The 17811-nt window shown below is 39.1% G+C and overlaps 1 protein-coding gene across 1 annotated transcript in view; it reads left to right on the forward strand.

Moving 5' to 3' along the window:
* The window catches only part of TMEM236 (transmembrane protein 236), a 47637-nt gene extending 38611 nt beyond the window's left edge, over positions 1–9026 (forward strand). The window contains exon 4 of the mRNA XM_005564742.5: positions 6979–9026. Coding sequence (XP_005564799.1) covers positions 6979–7562 — 584 coding nt within the window. The 3' untranslated portion in view covers positions 7563–9026. The remainder of the gene's footprint in view (positions 1–6978) is intronic.
* Positions 9027–17811: the final 8785 nt, after the last annotated feature.

Raw genomic sequence — 17811 nt, forward strand, 5'->3', positions numbered from 1 at the left:
GATCTTGTTTAGTCTTTGTAGTGTGACAGTGTTTCTCAAACTTGTGACTTCCCCTGATATACCAGATAATGAGTTATGGTGGAACTATAGCCAAAGTTAAATTACAGTCACCCTTACTATTTACTGCATTCTAATATATTCTATTCTGTCCCAATTAATTTAAAACAATAAATTATTTCACTATTGCTACTTTTTATTTATTTAACACATAAATGATCATTCTATATGCCAAACCCTATTTTTTTTTTTTTTGGCGGGGGGGACGGAGTCTTTGCTCTGTCACCCAGGCTGGAGTGCAGTGGTGCGATCTCAGCTCACTGCAAGCTCTGCCTCCCGGGTTCACGCCATTCTCCTGCCTCAGCTCCCGAGTAGCTGGGACTACAGGCGCCCGCTACCACACCCGGCTAATTTTTTGTATTTTTTAGTAGAGACAGGGTTTCACCGTGTTAGCCAGGATGGTCTCGATCTCCTGACCTTGTGATCCGCCCGTCTGGGCCTCCCAAAGTGCTGGGATTACAGGCGTGAGCCACCGCGCCCGGCCGCCAAACACTATTTTTAAGTGCTTTACTGACGTATTCCTTCATTAGAACCGACCTGTGAGGTAGATGTCCCATGTCATCATTTATTACTTGGCAATATGACTTGTCTTCCCTACCTCAGTGAGAGTATGTCAAAATAACAGTGTTTAGCTGGGTGTGGAGGTTCATGCCGGTAATTCCAGAGCGTTGAGAGGCTGAGGCAGAAGGATTGCTTGAGGTCAGGTGTTCAAGACCAGCCTGGGCAGCATAGTGAGATCCCCATCTCTACAAAAAATTGAAAAATGAGCCAGGAGTCATAGCGCATGCCTGTAGTCCCAGCTACTTGGGATTCTGAAGTGGGAGGATCACATTTGCCCAGGACATCAAAGCTGTAATGAGCCAGGATTGTGCCACTGCACTCCAGTCTGGGTAGAGCAAGACTGTGTCTCAAAAATAATAAATAAATAAATAAATAAATAAATAAATAAATAAATGATGAAGTTGAAGCTCTGCTTTCTAAGGTTTAGTCCGGAGTGCTGTATTTGAATGGAAGCTGCTAGAAGGGTGAGAATCTTACCTGTTGATTGCTGTGTCTTCCACAATTCCTAGTACAGGATCTTAGACATTCTAAGTGTTTGAGACAGTAAATAAATGAATGGATGAATGAGTGAGCCTGCAGTCCCAGCTAGTTGGGAGACTGGGGCAGGAGGATCGCTTGAACCCAGGAGCTTGAGGCTGCAGTGAGCTATGACTGTGCCCCTGCACTCCAGCCTGGGCAAGAGAGTGAGACCATATCTCTAAAGTAAATAAGTAAATAAATAAATAAATAAATAACAGTGTTTCTAATTTACCTTGAGGTGTGTTTTAATTTATTGCCTTTTTCCCCTTGTCCTCTGAAATTATGATGACTACCGGTGCTTTGTGTGCTGCATGTTTTTTCAGAAATCATTTTAAAAGGACTGGTAATTTTCTTCTGCTCCAGATAGTTTTCTCAGTGTTATGCCTACATCATTCGTTTTTAGATTGCTCTAACCATTTTCCCCTCGGGAGAAATAGATTTGGGGGATTGTTAATTAAGACTAGCCCTATTTGTTTCTGAGTAATTATGTTTTGACTGATGTGAACTGGTAACAATCTCTTTGCACATCAGCTGCCTCTGCTGACTTCTGTGTCTTCATTCTACTGCCTCATACTTGCCTCTAAGTAGCTACTTTTGCTCCAACCTAATAAACTTAGAACGAAATCCGAAACTTTTATCCTGGACCATAGGATGCTCTATCATCTGTCTCTGCCACAGAGAGTGTGGTACAAGGGTTAAGGGTTTGGGACTCAAGTTCTGCTTTTTCTACTAGCTAGCTGTATGACCTTGGAAACAGTGCATAATCTTTCTGTGCCTCAGTTTACTCATCATTAAAATGGGAAAATAGGCGGCATGCAGTGGCTCATGCCTGTAGTAATTCAGTGTGTTGGGAGGCTGAGGCAGGAGGATCACTTGGGTCCAGGAGTTTGAGACCAGCCTAGGCAACACAGCAAGTCATCCATGTCTCTATTAAAAGTAAAAATTAAAAAAAAATTAGTCAGGTGTGGTGGTGCAAGCCTGTAGTCTCAGCTATTTGGGAGGCTGAGGCAGGAGGATCGCTTGAGTCTGGGAGTTGGAGGCTGTAGTGAGCTATGATTGTGCCACTGTACTCTGGTCTGGGCGACAGACCAAGACCCTGTCTCTAAAATAACATAAAGTAAGATAAAACGGGAAAACCATAGGGTTTTAATAAGTGAGTTAAAGCATATAAAGGGTTTGGAACAGTGCCTGATACGTAGAAAGGTCTTAATAGTCACCAGCTCTTTTCCTCTCCCACTTCCTCTCTGCATCCCCCACCTTTCACCAAACTCCTTTCCTTCAGTTCATGCTAGCTGAAGGATATTTACACAGGCCACTCCCACTACCTGCAAGTTCTTTCTTCCATTCCTCACTGAATCAATTCCTACTCATGCTTCCTATCTCTGCTTAACTGTCACGTCTCAGACGAGCCTCCTTTGACTTCCCAGTGAATCCCCTTTGATTATCTCTCATCACAGAATTTACTTTCCTTTAAAGCCCGGCCACCATTTATTATTCCATATTTATTGGTGTGACTGTAGGAGACTCAGAGTCACGAAGCTAGGAACTACTTCCATGCTATTTAGGATGCCATTTGCCAATGTCTAGCCCAGGCTTGGTACGGTACTCTCATATTTGCTCATTGCAGGCCGTTGGGAGTCTAATGAATGCATTTTTAGCATCAGCTTTCTTCCTGGATGTTTTTAGGTGCTTTGTGATTCCTTTTTCTTTTCTTCTTTTATTAATTAATTAATTATTGGAGATGGAGTCTCACTCTGTTGCCCAGGCTGGAGTGCAGTGGTGCAATCCTGGCTCACTGCAACCTCCATCTCCTGGGTTCAAGTATTTCTCCTGCCTCAGCCTCCTGAGTAGCTGGGATTACAGGCCTGCACCAACGTGCCCGGCTAATATTTTGTATTTTCAGTAGAGACGGGTTTCACCACGTTAGCCAGGTTGATCTGGAAGTCCTGGCCTCAAGTGATCCCCCAGCCTCGGCCTTCCAAAGCGCTGGGATTACAGGCATAAGCCATTGTACCTGCATCTGTTTTTATTTGGATAACATACTGTTTTCCTGTTCTCTTCGCAAGAGGAATGCACACTCTAGAAAATGCCTCACTACTGAATTGTTACCATGTGCCTTGTTTCCTCCCCTCCTCCCCCCGTTAGGTGTTCAAAACTTTTGGGGAAAAAGTTAGAGGTAAAAATAAATCCATAAATAAACAACTAAGTAAAGTATGTTACAGTTGCCTACTTAGCCTCTTGTCTGCTAACAAAATGACATTTTCTTGGTCATTTAGCTTACAGAGTAATGATCAAATGTCATTTCAGCAACTAGAATCAGATGTGGGAAACTGTATCAAGAGGCTGCTATTTTTACTTTTTTTTTTTTTTTTGAGACGGAGTCTCGCTCTGTCGCCCAGGCTGGAGTGCAGTGGCCGGATCTCAGCTCACTGCAAGCTCTGCCTCCCGGGTTCACGCCATTCTCCTGCCTCAGCCTCCCGAGTAGCTGGGACTACAGGCGCCACCTTGCCCGGCTAGTTTTTTGTATTTTTTTTAGTAGAGACGGGGTTTCACCGTTTTAGCCAGGATGGTCTTGATCTTCTGACCTCGTGATCCGCCCGTCTCGGCCTCCCAAAGTGCTGGGATTACAGGCTTGAGCCACCGCGCCCGGCCTATTTTTACTTTTTAAAGGGCAATGTGCGCTTCTCAGGAGGTGAGGAGAGCTCTCTCTTTATGCTTATGTCTTCTATGGATTTCGTGCCAATGAATATCGTTTTACCCAAACAGAACAAATAACAACTAACAACAACAGGAAAAAGAATTCCAGCTCTAAGTGGACATTTAGAAAGTCATGTGGAGAGCAAACTCATCCTGGAGCTAACAGGAATAGCATCAAATCCATGAGCCTGTACTTTGCTCCGAGATGTGCTTGCTCGTCCCCTCCAATGACCAAAAGATTTCTCAGCTTCCTTAACTCTCCCCAGTCCCCTGGGAGGCCATCAAAGCTTTCCAGTTAATAGTTCTAGTACTTCTTACTTGGAAAGAGGAAGCAGAATCCGTGTACCCCCTGATTTAATTTGAGCTGTGTAAAGATACGAAGTTCAAAGACCTAATTTCACCTCATACACATGTATCTCATTAAAACCAAACTCCAGCTAAGACTTCATTGTTCATAGCAGCTGCTCTTAGCATCTGAAATGTTAAGACTCTCACCGACTGTTTAAAAAAATGTTAATGTGTCACTTTTGGGGTTTCCACTTCCTGGCTTTGAAACAATGCTGAATTTGCAATCCTCTTTCAAAAGCCCAAATTACACACTGTGTTCTGAATGTTGACAAAGCCGTTTGGATTTTCATTATGACAGTTTCACCTATCAAGAGAGGGGAACAAAAGTTCTCTAGGACATGACATATTCTAAGGCAATATTTTCTATATTGATTTTTAAATTCATTTTTATTTATTTTATTTTTTGAGATGGAGTCTCACTTGTCGCCCAGGCTGGAGTGCAGTGGTGCGATCTTAGCTCACTGCAACTTCCTCCTACCGGGTTCAAGCAATTCTCATGCCTCAGCCACCAGAGTAACTGGGATTCCAGGCGCCCACCACCACTCGCAGCTAATTTTTTTATTTTTACTAGAGATGGGTTTCACCATGTTGGCCAGGCTGGTCTCAAACTCCTGACCTCAGGTGATCCACCTGCCTGGGCCTTCCAAAGTGCTGGGATTACAGGCATGAGCCATCACGCCTGGCTCTATATTAATTTTTTAAATAATATAAGAAGTGCAATAGATACAAATGAGCATCTGAGTTTAAAAAGATGGTTTTATGAATTTAAGAATAATAACTTGTTATATACTTTTCTCCCTTACTTGAGTATTATTTATTAAGATGATTCCCACTCAGGCCACTGAATTCTAATATTGATAAAGAAGTTTCTAAAGTCATGGGTGCTGACATTTACCTATCAATGATTCATACTGGAAGTAATGTGTCATCAAGAATTTAGATTATCTTTTTAGTTTATAAAAATGCTCAATTCACACTTAAACTTTAAAACTAATTAGTTACTTGTATAAAAGAAACTAGAAATGTATTGTGTCCTTTAAACAAACTCCTACTTATAGTAGTCAAGCATTTTATTATTTATCAATCATAATTTATTTATTGTAAAATGTTTTCATGTTCAGCTCCATGCGCTTCAACAAGTTTTTATTGACTTTGTCTCTTTGACCTTTAGAGCTATTCAGTCTAATGACTCCCTTTTTTATCACGTCATATGGCAGCTCAGCATGTTTGCTGAGTAAACTTTGTCAAGTCCTGATAATTTCTTAGCAACCAAAATGGTGTTTTAGTGGATAAATGTTTGAAAAAGAACACGTTATCCCTTCTGTGCATAAAAACAATGCCATCAACATTGTTTTAGGTCTTGAGATTTGAGAATTTGTACATAATCCAACCTCAATACCCATGTATACACGGAGAGGAACACACACACACACAATGGTGTTGCATCACGTGCCTTATTCTTTCAGATCACTGGTGTGTTGACCATGGCCACAGAAGAAATGCTTTAGGTTAACCAATCCTAATGATCACTTCAAGAATCTTTGCAAAAGAACAGCTTAAAAACCTTGGATTCAGCATGTCACTCTTCACTAGGAATCTCTAGTGGTCAAATAGATTCCCTCTAGACCGGTTACCATGGCTCACGCCTGTAATCCCAGCACTTTGGGAGACCGAGGCGGGAAGATCACTTGAGGTCACGAGTTTGAAACCAGCCTGGCCAACATGGAAACCCCGTCTCTACTAAAAATTAGCCAGGCATGGTGGTGTACACCTGTAATCCCAGCTACTCGTGCGCTGAGGCAGGAGAATCGCTTGAACCAAGGAGTTGGAGGTTGCAGTGAGCTGAGATCATGCTGCTACACTCCAGCTTGGGTGACAGAGCAAGACTCTATCACACACACACACACACAAAACACACAAAAAAACAATGGATTCCCTCTTAGCACCAAACTTCATACCTGGAGCTCTGGGGTATGGTCATCTCTGTGAGCCCCTTCTTAGAAAATGACAGGGTGTTTGTCTTACAAAATGACAGGGTTGGATTGGGGGACTTTTAGATTCATTTGATTTTATGACGCTCAAATGTTTTATAATTAACTCATGATCTATTGTATCTAGACAGGTAATAGCAGCCATAAAGTTAAGAGTTTGTCAATCGGAGTCAAACAAATCTAGGTGTGAATTCCAGCTCTGCCCAATACTAACTGCATTTGAATATCAGCGTTCTTTAACCTCTCAAGACCCAGTTTCTATAGTTGTAAAATGGGATAGTAATCCCTATTTCTCAGCTTTGTTCTGAGGAATAAATGAGATAATAATGTGTGAAAGTGTATAGCTTAGAAACCAATAATGTTTGTTATTATGGAGTGGTAAAAAATGACTTCGGATCTGAATTCAGGAAAATACCAAGACACCAAGAGCCTTCTCCACCTCTATGTTTTTTCAGTGTGCTACTTCAGTGTTATCTTGAAATTCCATGGGTAAAATGGCCTCAAATAATAGAATATGTGGGGAGGGAGAGCATCAGGATAAATAGCTAATGCATGTGAGGCTTAATGTCTAGGTGATGGGTTGACAGGTGCAGCACACCAACATGGCACACGTTTGCCTATGTAACAAACCTGCATGTCCTGCACATGTATCCTGGAACTTAAAATAAAATTAAATTAAATTAAGTGAAAAACAAAAGAATATGGAGAATTCCACCTTTAAATGGAATTTTAAATTTGAATAACATTTGAGCTGAAATGGATACATTTTAAAATACTAAAATGTAAATAAATCTGTTCATTGCAGGTAGCCAAAATGGGCACACCCATTCAAGCTCTTTGCAACACATAAAAACGGTGACAGAGCAAGTGAGGCAAAGTCAAGAAAATGCTGCATCTCCCCAGGCAACCAACAGCACCCAGTTGTCGCAGCCATCAGGAGCCATGACATGGAGCCAGGTGTCTGTGTTCACGGGACTCCAGGAGCCCTCCTGTGACTCTGGAATCCTGAAAACAATGTCCCGGCGAGATGTCCGGGCAGAATTATTCTTATGGAGCTTTCTCCTGTGGTCTGACACAATAGAAATGGTGCGTGTGGCTGGTCACCCCAAAGTGTACAAGTCAAGCTGGCTATACCCAGTCTACATATTCAGTTTTATTTCTCTCCTTCGAATTACATTCACTCCCCAAAACCCTCTTCTCAATTCCCTGAGCATCCTGCTGCAAGATTTACCATTTGTTTTTGTTAGACTTGGTTTAATCATTGCCCTGGGGACTATCACACCCGTGCTGGGCCTGTGTAAAAATATCCTCGTGACTCTCTCTTACATTTACTTCAATTACCTAACCAGACTCAGGTTTTTTTCTGCTTTTGAAATGTCTCCATTTTAAAAAGAAAATGGGATCTAGTAAGGCCTCTTTGTGATACCTGTGTACACATTTGTAATCCTTCTTTTTTTCTTGGGGTGTAGGTTTTTGCACTATAAAGGAAATGACTAGATTGTAGAGAATAAGCCATTTTTACTAACTCTAGCATGTCAGGTTTTTTTTTTGTTTTTTACATATACAAAAGGTGCTAAATTTAAGTAAAGTAATATTCTTGTAAGTTGGCTTTCAGGTATTTCTAGAAAGGGTTAGCAGTTAATTTTAGTTAGTTAGGTATACTGAGGTCCCCAACCCCTGGCACATGGTCCCAGCACCTGTCCCTGGTCTGTTAGGAAGCAGCCTGCACAGCACGTGGTGAGCCTCGAACTGAACGTTCCCGCCTGAACTCCACTTCCTGTCAGATCAGCAGCGGCATTAGATCCTCATACGAGCCCAAACCCTGTTGTGAACTGTGTATGCGAGGGATCTAGCTTGTGCTCCTTATGAGAATTTAATGCCTGATGATCTGAGGTGGAACAGTTTCATCCCAGAACCCACCCTCACCCCCACCCCCAACCGTGGAAAAATTGTCTTCCACGAAACTGGTCCCTGGTGCCAAAAAGGTTGGGGACCACTGATGTACACCACACTTTTTCTAAGAATACTCTTTAATAGAGCCTTTTAAAAAACTAAGAAGCTTTTTCATCAAGTTAGCCCAAGAATAAGATTTTTATCTTTTATATAGAGAGGATTATATGAATTGATTGAGTAAATTTAGTTTTAAAGAACACACCTGAAATTATTGAATAATTTTTAGACTAAGCTTTTTTTTTTTGAGACAATGTCTCGCTCTTGTCCCCCAGGCTGGAGTGTGATGGCGCAATCTCAGCTCACTGCAACCTCTGTCTCCCAGGTTCAAGCGATTCTCCTGCCTCAGCCTCCTGAGTAGCTGGGATTACAGGCGCCCGCCACCATGCCCAGCTAATTTTTGTATTTTTAGTAGCGATGGGGTTTCACCATGTTGGCCAGGCTGATCTCAAACTCCTGACCTCAGGTGATCCGCCCACCTCAGCCTCCCAAAGTGCTAGGATTACAGGAGTGAGCCACCATGCCTGGCCAGATTATATTTTTTAAAAATTTGAAAATTGTTGTTCCTTCAAACATGGAATTATATTCTTTATTCCATTGTGGCAAGGGACTTTTATTCAATAAATTGATTTCAGCATAAAAAGCAATTCACTTTAATAGATATTTGGCTCAGTTTAAGGCTTAGCTGTGTTGCCAGTACTGAAGTACTAATATGAGTGTTGTTTAGTAAAATGAAGTCAAGGTACATCAGTAATACCAATATAAAATTTCATATTAAAAAGCCATAAAGTGAAGACAGAGTTTTCAAAGTAAAAGAATATTTTATTTGTGGAATTTGATACTGTGATAAATAATTAAAGTACGAGCCCTGTTTAAAATTAAAAGTTCAGCTTACAAATACAATAGCCAATGTATCAGTGTCTTATGTGATACCATATCATGGATATATTGATGTTATAAGATAATTACATACGAAGTCATGCAACTTGCTTTCACCCTGTTGGGACACTCTCTGATATTCCCCGTCAGCGCCGTTCATTTGATAGAAATTTTCAGATGCTGGAGAGGTTTGTGAGAGGCTTATATGTGCAAGAGTAATGATTATATAGCCAGTTTCTTCAATGATCTGTGATAACAAATAGCTTAAGAATTTGACATATGGCCAGGCATGGTGGCTCACACGTGTAATCCCAGCACTTTAGGAGGTCGAGGCAGGTGGATCTCTGGAGTCCAGGAGTCTGAGACCAGCCTGGGCAACATGGAGAGACCCTACTTCTACAAAAATTACAAAAACTAACTGGGTATGGTGATCTACACCTATAGTCGCAGCTACTTAGGAGGCTGAGGCAGGAAGATTGCTTGAGCCGAGGAGGTCAAGGCTGCGGTGAGCTATGATCATGCCACCGCACTCCAGACTGGGCAACAGAGTGACACCCATCTAAAAAAAAAATAAAAGAGAATTTCACCTTGTGTTATTCTGTGCTCCACCAAATACCTCTCCTCCTGCCGCCCTGTCTGCCTTTCCCTCTGTTTTAGGATTTTTCTCACACTGTAAAAGAAGATCTACTCAGAGTTGTTAAAAGCTTACCTTCCAGCTTTCTGATTTGAGGTAGGTACTTTAACCTCTGTGGGTCCCCGTTTCCACATCTAAAAGATGAACATAATACTTGTACTACATTAATAGGGTTAGGAGGGTTAAAGGGTAAAGAATCCTTTGAGCACATTATCTGGCAAACCATAATAATCTGATAAATGCTAAGTATTGGAATGGTACTAAGTCTCCAAGAAACAAGTATCTCAGTGCATTTTTAGAAATTTCCTGTTTTATTCTTTCTGTGGCCCTGCTCACCCTCTGGGAATAATCATTTAAACCTTGCATTTGTGAAAAATAATACATACAATCTGAAGGTTACTTCAGACTATGCTTTTTCATCGAGCAGTATTGTATTCAAAAGTGATCAATCTGCTGAATATATAGATTAAAATGGACACAAGCCTCCATTCATCGGACATTTGAGTGTCTCTCCTCTGAATTCCCATAGAATCTGAATTACAGCACTTCATTCATATTTACATTATGTATTTACTTTTCTGAGTGGCGTATTAATCTTTATTCCTTAAAGGAGAGCCTGAGGGCATCTTGTTTACCAATGCATCTCTCTCTTCATCAATCAACCCTGCAGGAGCTTACAAGACGTATAACTTAAAACAATTATAATACAAGGCCCAGTGCAGTGGCTCATGCACCAACGGTTTGGGAGGCCAAGGCAGGAGGATAACTTGAGGCCAGGAGTTTGAGACCAGCCTGGCCAACATGGTGAAACATGGTCTGTACTAAAAATACAAAAATTAGCTGGGTGTGCTGGCACACGCCTGTAGTCTCAGCTACTTGGGAGGCTGAGGCAGGAGAATCACTTGAATCTGGGAGGTGGAGGTTGCAATGAGCTGAGATTGTGCCACTGCAAGCCAGCCTGGGTGACAAGAGTCTCAAAAAAAAAAACATTATAATACAAGTAATTTCTTTTGAATTCTGCCATGGGTGTCTTTTTATTATTAAGAAAAGTCTATAATCAAGGGATTCATTTATGATATTCCTAAATATGAAAATATTTTATGTAAGCATACATTTATCTCTATATTAGAACTTAGCAACAGTGCTCAGATCAACTCAAAAGTATTACTTGAATTTAGAATGCACTTTTATCTGATATTTTAATATGAATGTTCCTGATATTTTTGGAAGTCACAACACTTTATACAAATAATGAAGGCATATACAAAAGATTATGTGTAGGAGGAAAACTGAGTAGCTAATTTAATTTAAATTAATATTTTACTTAGACTCTATACATGTTTACAGAGTGCAGGTCTATGGGATTTAATAGATATTACAACAGATTACACTGGGAAAACATTGATAGTTCTACAGTGTAATTAAATATCATATATATTATTAAAATTATTAGGTTGGTGCAAAAGTAGTTGAGGTTTTTGACATTGAAAGTGGTGGTGCACACCTGTAATCCCAGCTACTCAGGAGGCTAGGTCAGGAGAATTGCTTGAACCCAGAAGGCAGAGGTTGCAGTGAGCTGAGATCTCGCCACTATGCTCCAGCCTGGGTGACAGAGTAAGACTCTGTCTCAAAAAAAAAAAAAGTCCACTATGGTTAATTATAGGAAAGTATGTTTAAAAATCAATCTATGATTAGGCTATTAATATATAGTCTAATAATTTTATTATATTATACATATAAAATAATTTTATAATTTTACAAAATTTTGTTGATGCTATATTTGATGCTCAAAAAGTGGGCAAAGGATATGAACAGACACTTCTTAAAAGAAGACATTTATGCAGCCAACAGACACATGAAAAAATGCTCATCATCACTAGCCATCAGAGAAATGCAAATCAAAACCACAATAAGATACCATCTCACAGCAGTTAGAATGGTGATCATTAAAAAGTCAGGAAACAACAGGTGCTGGAGAGGATGTGGAGAAACAGAAACACTTTTACACTGTTGTTGAGAGTGTAAACTAGTCCAACAATGGTGGAAGACAGTGTGGCGATTTCTCAAGGATCTAGAACTAGAAATACCATTTGACCCAGCCATCCCATTACTGGGTATATACCCAAAGGTTTATAAATCATGCTGCTATAAAGACACATGCACACGTATGTTTATTCCAGCACTATTCACAATAGCAAAGACTTGGAACCAACCCAAATGTCCATCAATGATAGACTAGATTAAGAAAATGTGGCACATAAAATCATGAATGAACTCCCATTCACAATTGCTTCAAAGAGAATAAAATACCTAGGAATCCAACTTACAAGGGATGTGAAGGACCTCTTCAAGGAGAACTACAAACCACTGCTCAATGAAATAAAAGAGGACACAAACAAATGGAAGAACATTCCATGCTCATGGATAGGAAGAATCAATATTGTGAAAATGACCATACTGCCCAAGGTAATTTATAGATTCAATATCATCCCCATTTAGCTACCAATGACTTTCTTCACAGAATTGGAAAAAACTACTTTAAAGTTCATATGGAACCAACAAGGAGCCCGCGTTGCCAAGACAATCCTAAGTCAAAAGAACAAAGCTGGAGGCATCACACTACCTGACTTCAAACTATACTACAAGGCTACAGTAACCAAAACAGCATGGTACTGGTACCAAAACAGAGATATAGACCAATGAAACAGAACAGAGACCTCAGAAATAACACCACACACCTACAACCATCTAACTTTCGACAAACCTGACAAAAACAAGAAATGGGGAAGGAAAACTGGCTAGCCATAAGTAGAAAGCTGAAACTGGATCCCTTCCTTACTCCTTATACAAAAATTAATTCAAGATGGATTAGAGACTTAAATGTTAGACCTAATACCATAAAAACCCTAGAAGAAAACCTAGGCAATGCCATTCAGGACATAGGAATGGGCAAGGACTTCATGTCTAAAACACCAAAGGCAATGGCAACAAAAACCAAAATTGACAAATGGGATCTAATTAAACTAAAGAGCTTCTGCACAGCATAAAGAAACTACCATCAGAGTGAGCAGGCAACCTACAGAATGGGAGAAAATGTTTGCAATCTACTCATCTGACAAAGGGCTAATATCCAGAACCTACAAAGAACTGAAACAAATTTACAAGAAAAAACCCCATCAAAAAATGGGTGAAGGATATGAACAGACACTTCTCAAAAGGAGACATTTATGCAGCCAACAGACACATGAAAAAATGTTCATCATCACTAGCCATCAGAGAAATGCAAATCAAAACCACAATGAGATACCATCTCACACCAGTTAGAATGGCAATCATTAAAAAGTCAGGAAACAACAGGTGCTGGAGAGGATGTGGAGAAATAGGAACACTTTTACACTATTGGTGGGACTGTAAACTAGTCCAACCATTGTGGAAGACAGTGTGGCGATTCCTCAAGGATCTAGAACTAGAAATACTATTTGACCCAGCCATCCCATTACTGGATATATACCCAAATAATTACAAATCGTGCTGCTACAAAGACACATGCACATGTATGTTTATTGCGGCACTATTCACAATAGCAAAAACTTGGAACCAACCCAAATGTCCATCAATGACAGACTGGATTAAGAAAATGTGGCACATATACACCATGGAATACTATGCAGCCATAAAAGAGGATGAGTTCGTGTCCTTTGTAGGGACATGGATGCAGCTAGAAACCATCATTCTCAGTAAACTATCACAAGAACAGAAAACCAAACACCTCATGTTCTCACTTATAGGTGGAAATTGAACAATGAGAACACTTGGATACAGGAAGGGGAACATCACATACCAGGGCCTGTTGTGGGGTAGTGGGAGAGGGGAGGGATAGCATTAGGAGACATACCTAATGTAAATGACGAGTTAATGGGTGCAGCACACCAACATGGCACATGTATACATATGTAACAAACCTGCACGTTGTGCACATGTACCCTAGAACATAAAGTATAATTGAAAAAAAAAAAAAGAAAATGTGGCACATATACACCATGGAATACTATGCAGCCATAAAAAAGAATTGAGTTCATGTCCTCTATAGGGACATGGATGCAGCTGGAAACCATCACTCTCAGCAAACTATTGCAAGAACAGAAAACCAAACACCACATGTTCTTACTCATAGGTGGGAATTGAACGATGAGAACACTTGGATGCAGGAAGTGGAACATCACACACTGGGGCCTGTTGTGGGGTGGGGGGAGGAGGGAGGGAGAGCATTAGGAGATATACCTAATGTAAATGACGAGTTAATGAGTGCAGCATACCAATATGGCACATGTATAAATATGTAACAAACCTGCATGTTGTGCACCTGTACCCTAGAACTTAAAGTATAATAATAAAAAAAAAGATAGAAAATCAGAGCAACGTTAAAATGAAGTATTATACATTATTGTTATTATTAATAGTTCTTATCTTCTTTAACAGAGAGAGTTATGTTACTCTAACGGGATACTGAATTTTGGAGGAAAGACTCTTGAGGGATGAAAAAAAATTCCTGATAGAGCTAATAATTGTGGATGGAGAATTGAAGTTACATTTGAGTAGGGGTTTGCTAGGCTCACTCATTTTTCCATCCTTTCTATTCACTTAGAAAACTATAAAATGCCTAGATAAAATAACAGGGTAAAAATAAACATAGAAGCAATAAAAAAATAAAAATTAATCTATGATTAGGCTATTAATATATAGTCTAATAATTTATTGCATTATAATTATAAAATAATTTAATAATTTTATAAAATTTTATTGATGCTATAATTTTTATAAAATTTTATTTATTTTATAATTTTACAAAAAATTCTAATACCTCTAATAGACTTTTTAGTGTCTTTTCTTTCTAAAAGTTAATGTTTGAAATTACAATGTGTAAATGTTATCGTCTTGTTTTTATTAGGGCCCTATTTCACTGAATGACAATTGCAATGAGGCATAGGAAAGAAAAGGGAAATGAAACTGCTTGCTGAAGTCCTACTATGTGCTGTGCACTATGCTGTTTGCCGAATAATTGCCTTGTGCTGCGTACCTTGGAGCAGCACCTTACACAGTGAATATATCAAATGCTTTTCACAAAAAGAGCAACATATCACTTAGAAGCTACAGAACTTAAAAATAGCTACTTATACTCCATATAGTAAATAATAGAAGAAAAAAAATGAAATGGCTAAAGACATTTTGTTTTACAATGGGGCTATTTTTACATGTTAATTAAAATTCTATGTTTAAGCAAATCTCTTGTGATGTCTGCTTCATTATGAGGGGATGCATTTGTATTAGTCAATTCTCTAGAGGGATAGAGCTAATAGGATAGATGTATATATGAAAGGGAGTATATTAAGGAGTATTGACTCACACGATCACAAGGTGAAGTCCCACAATAGGCCATCTGCAGGCTGAGGAGAAAGGAAGCCAGTCCGAGTCTCAAAACCTCAAAAATACGGAAGCCAACAGTGCAGTCTTCAGTCTGTGGCCAAAGGCCCAAGGGCCCCTGGCAAACGACTGGTGTAGGTCCAAGAGTCCAAAAGCTGAAGAACATGGAGTCCAGTGTTGGAGGACAGGAAGCATCCAGCAAAGGAGAAGGATGGAGGCCAGAAGACTCAGCAAGTCTAGTCCTTCCACGTTTCTCTGCCTACTTTTATCCTAGCCATGCTGGCAGCTGATTAGATGGAGCCCACCCAGATTGATGGTGGGTCTGCCTCTCCCCATCCACTGACTCAAATGTTAATCTCCTTTGGTGACACCCTCACAGACACACCCAGGAACAATACTTTGCCTCCTTCAATCCAATCAAGTGGACACTCAATATTAACCGTCACAGGCTTTATACAATTTTCAGCTTCTTGGTTGCCTGTCTCACATCCACCTTCTGTGCTCTGTAGTAATCGAATCCAAACACACAAAAGTAGAGTCAAAAGATGAAAAAATAGAGAAACAGAGAGCCATGTACACCTGCCCACATAGAGACACTGAGAACCAGATCCAACTGCATTAGAAAGGTGTTTCCACTGTTTACAAGGCAAGATTAATGAATGAATTCTAAATCATACAGCGCCCCTTCAGGTTGAACAGTGCACAACCTCTACATCCCTGAATACCAGTGATTAATAGCTTTAGTAACATGAGATATTTGTATTAACAATTATTTACAAGAGCTTTTACAAATATTACCATATCTATTCTGAAGATTATTTTTTGGAAATTTCATTAATTTATCATTTGACAAATTTGAGTGCCCGTTATAGACTAGGTATGGTTTTATATGAATTTGAGGATAATATTTACTAAAGTAACACTTGCTGTGAAAGTTTGCATTTATATACACACAAATATTAATTTCCCAAGATATGCCTATTTTTAATAAGATTATTTTTTATTTTAACTAATAATTATTCTTATTTTGAAAAGGAAATAATGGATTTTTAAGGAATGCCTTCTTTTGCCACAAAACTTTTTTTCTTTTAAATATTTAACTCAGATGCCTTAGAGGTGTTCAGAATATATGAGTGAACAAATAGAAAATTTGCATTTCAAATTGCTAAAAATTATACATAACCTTACATAGTTAGTATTGTTCTGAAGAATCAGGCCAACATTTTTGTGTCTTGGTTTCCATCTGTAAAGTATAGGTCATTTTCAGATTATAAATACACGTTTAATCTTATTCTTAAAATTTGTTTCTGCCGGGCGCGGTGGCTCACTCCTGTAATCCCAGCAATTTGGGAGGCCGAGGCGGGCAGATCACGAGGTCAGGAGATCGAGACCATCCTGCATCCTGGCTAACACAGTGAAACCCCATCTCTACTAAAAATAAAAAAAATTAGCCGGGGGTGGTGGTGGGCGCCTGTAGTCCCAGTTACTGGGGAGGCTGAGGCCAGAGAATGGCATGAACCCAGGAGGCGGAGCTTGCAGTGAGCTAAGATTGCGCCACTGCACTCCAGCCTGGGTGACAGAGGGAGACTCCATCTCAAAAAAAAAAAAAAAAAAAAAAAAAAAAAAAATTGTTTTAAAAATTAAATGGGTCAAATAGCCTTTCAATTAAATTACATTGTAAAATTTAGTATATTAAAACGATGTGTGCCAAGACAAACAGAACCAAATGAAACAAAGTATTGGTTATAGAAATACAAAACTCAAAGGTCCTTCAAATAGTATGAATCTACACACTGTAGATTACAATAAATCTAAATATATTATCTGAAGACAGTTACAATTGAAGCCTAATTCTATGTAAGTAAGTAATTGAATGCAAAGAAATGGGATTGCTATGATATAGTCGTTTTCTATTAAACTGTAAATGCATTGTTGATGTTTTGCTATATTTTGGTAAGGATTGAAAAGCCATTGAATAGTACAGTTAAAATGACTGCAATAATAACTGTGTTACGTATCCTTTACCACATTTTTTTTTAAATCCAACTCATGCCATCCTGTTTACAGCCTTCTACTAAGTTCTGGTTCTGAATTTTGGTTAGCTACCGATGATGGTGGTTATTTTTAACTAGTCCTTTCTTCAAGCTAAAATATAAAGGAAATTCTCATTTTTTTATTGGCAAGACAATCAACTGTGTCATTTCCTCCTAGACTTTCTCAAACATCAGCCACCTCCTACCTACTCAGTTTCATGTAAAATGAACTTAGTGTCTGCTTTGCTCTGAAATAGTTCCGAGAAAAACAGCTCCGAAAAAATTTATTTCAGAAAAAATAGTTCCGAAAAAACCATATTCTTAATATGAGGTATAAGAATATCTAAATTTTAAAATTTTTACTCAAAAATATCTTTTTTTTTCTTTTGGCTGAATAGGAATTATGTTGATAAAATTTGAATAAATTTGTTCATTAAAAGATAGCCTTACTGAAAACACCATTTCTGAATGGCTTAGCAGTTTTATCTGTGAGAAATGATGTAACAGGTTATGAAAAAATTTGCCCAGCTGTTTTTCTCGGAACTATTTCAGAGCAAAGCAGACACTAAGTTCATTTTACATGAAACTGAGTAGGTAGGAGGTGGCTGATGTTTGAGAAAGTCTAGGAGGAAATGACACAGTTGATTGTCTTGCCAATAAAAAAATGAGAATTTCCTTTATATTTTAGCTTGAAGAAAGGACTAGTTAAAAATAACCACCA

Source organism: Macaca fascicularis, chromosome 9, assembly GCF_037993035.2.
Source record: "Macaca fascicularis isolate 582-1 chromosome 9, T2T-MFA8v1.1".
Classification (NCBI taxonomy): domain Eukaryota; kingdom Metazoa; phylum Chordata; class Mammalia; order Primates; family Cercopithecidae; genus Macaca; species Macaca fascicularis.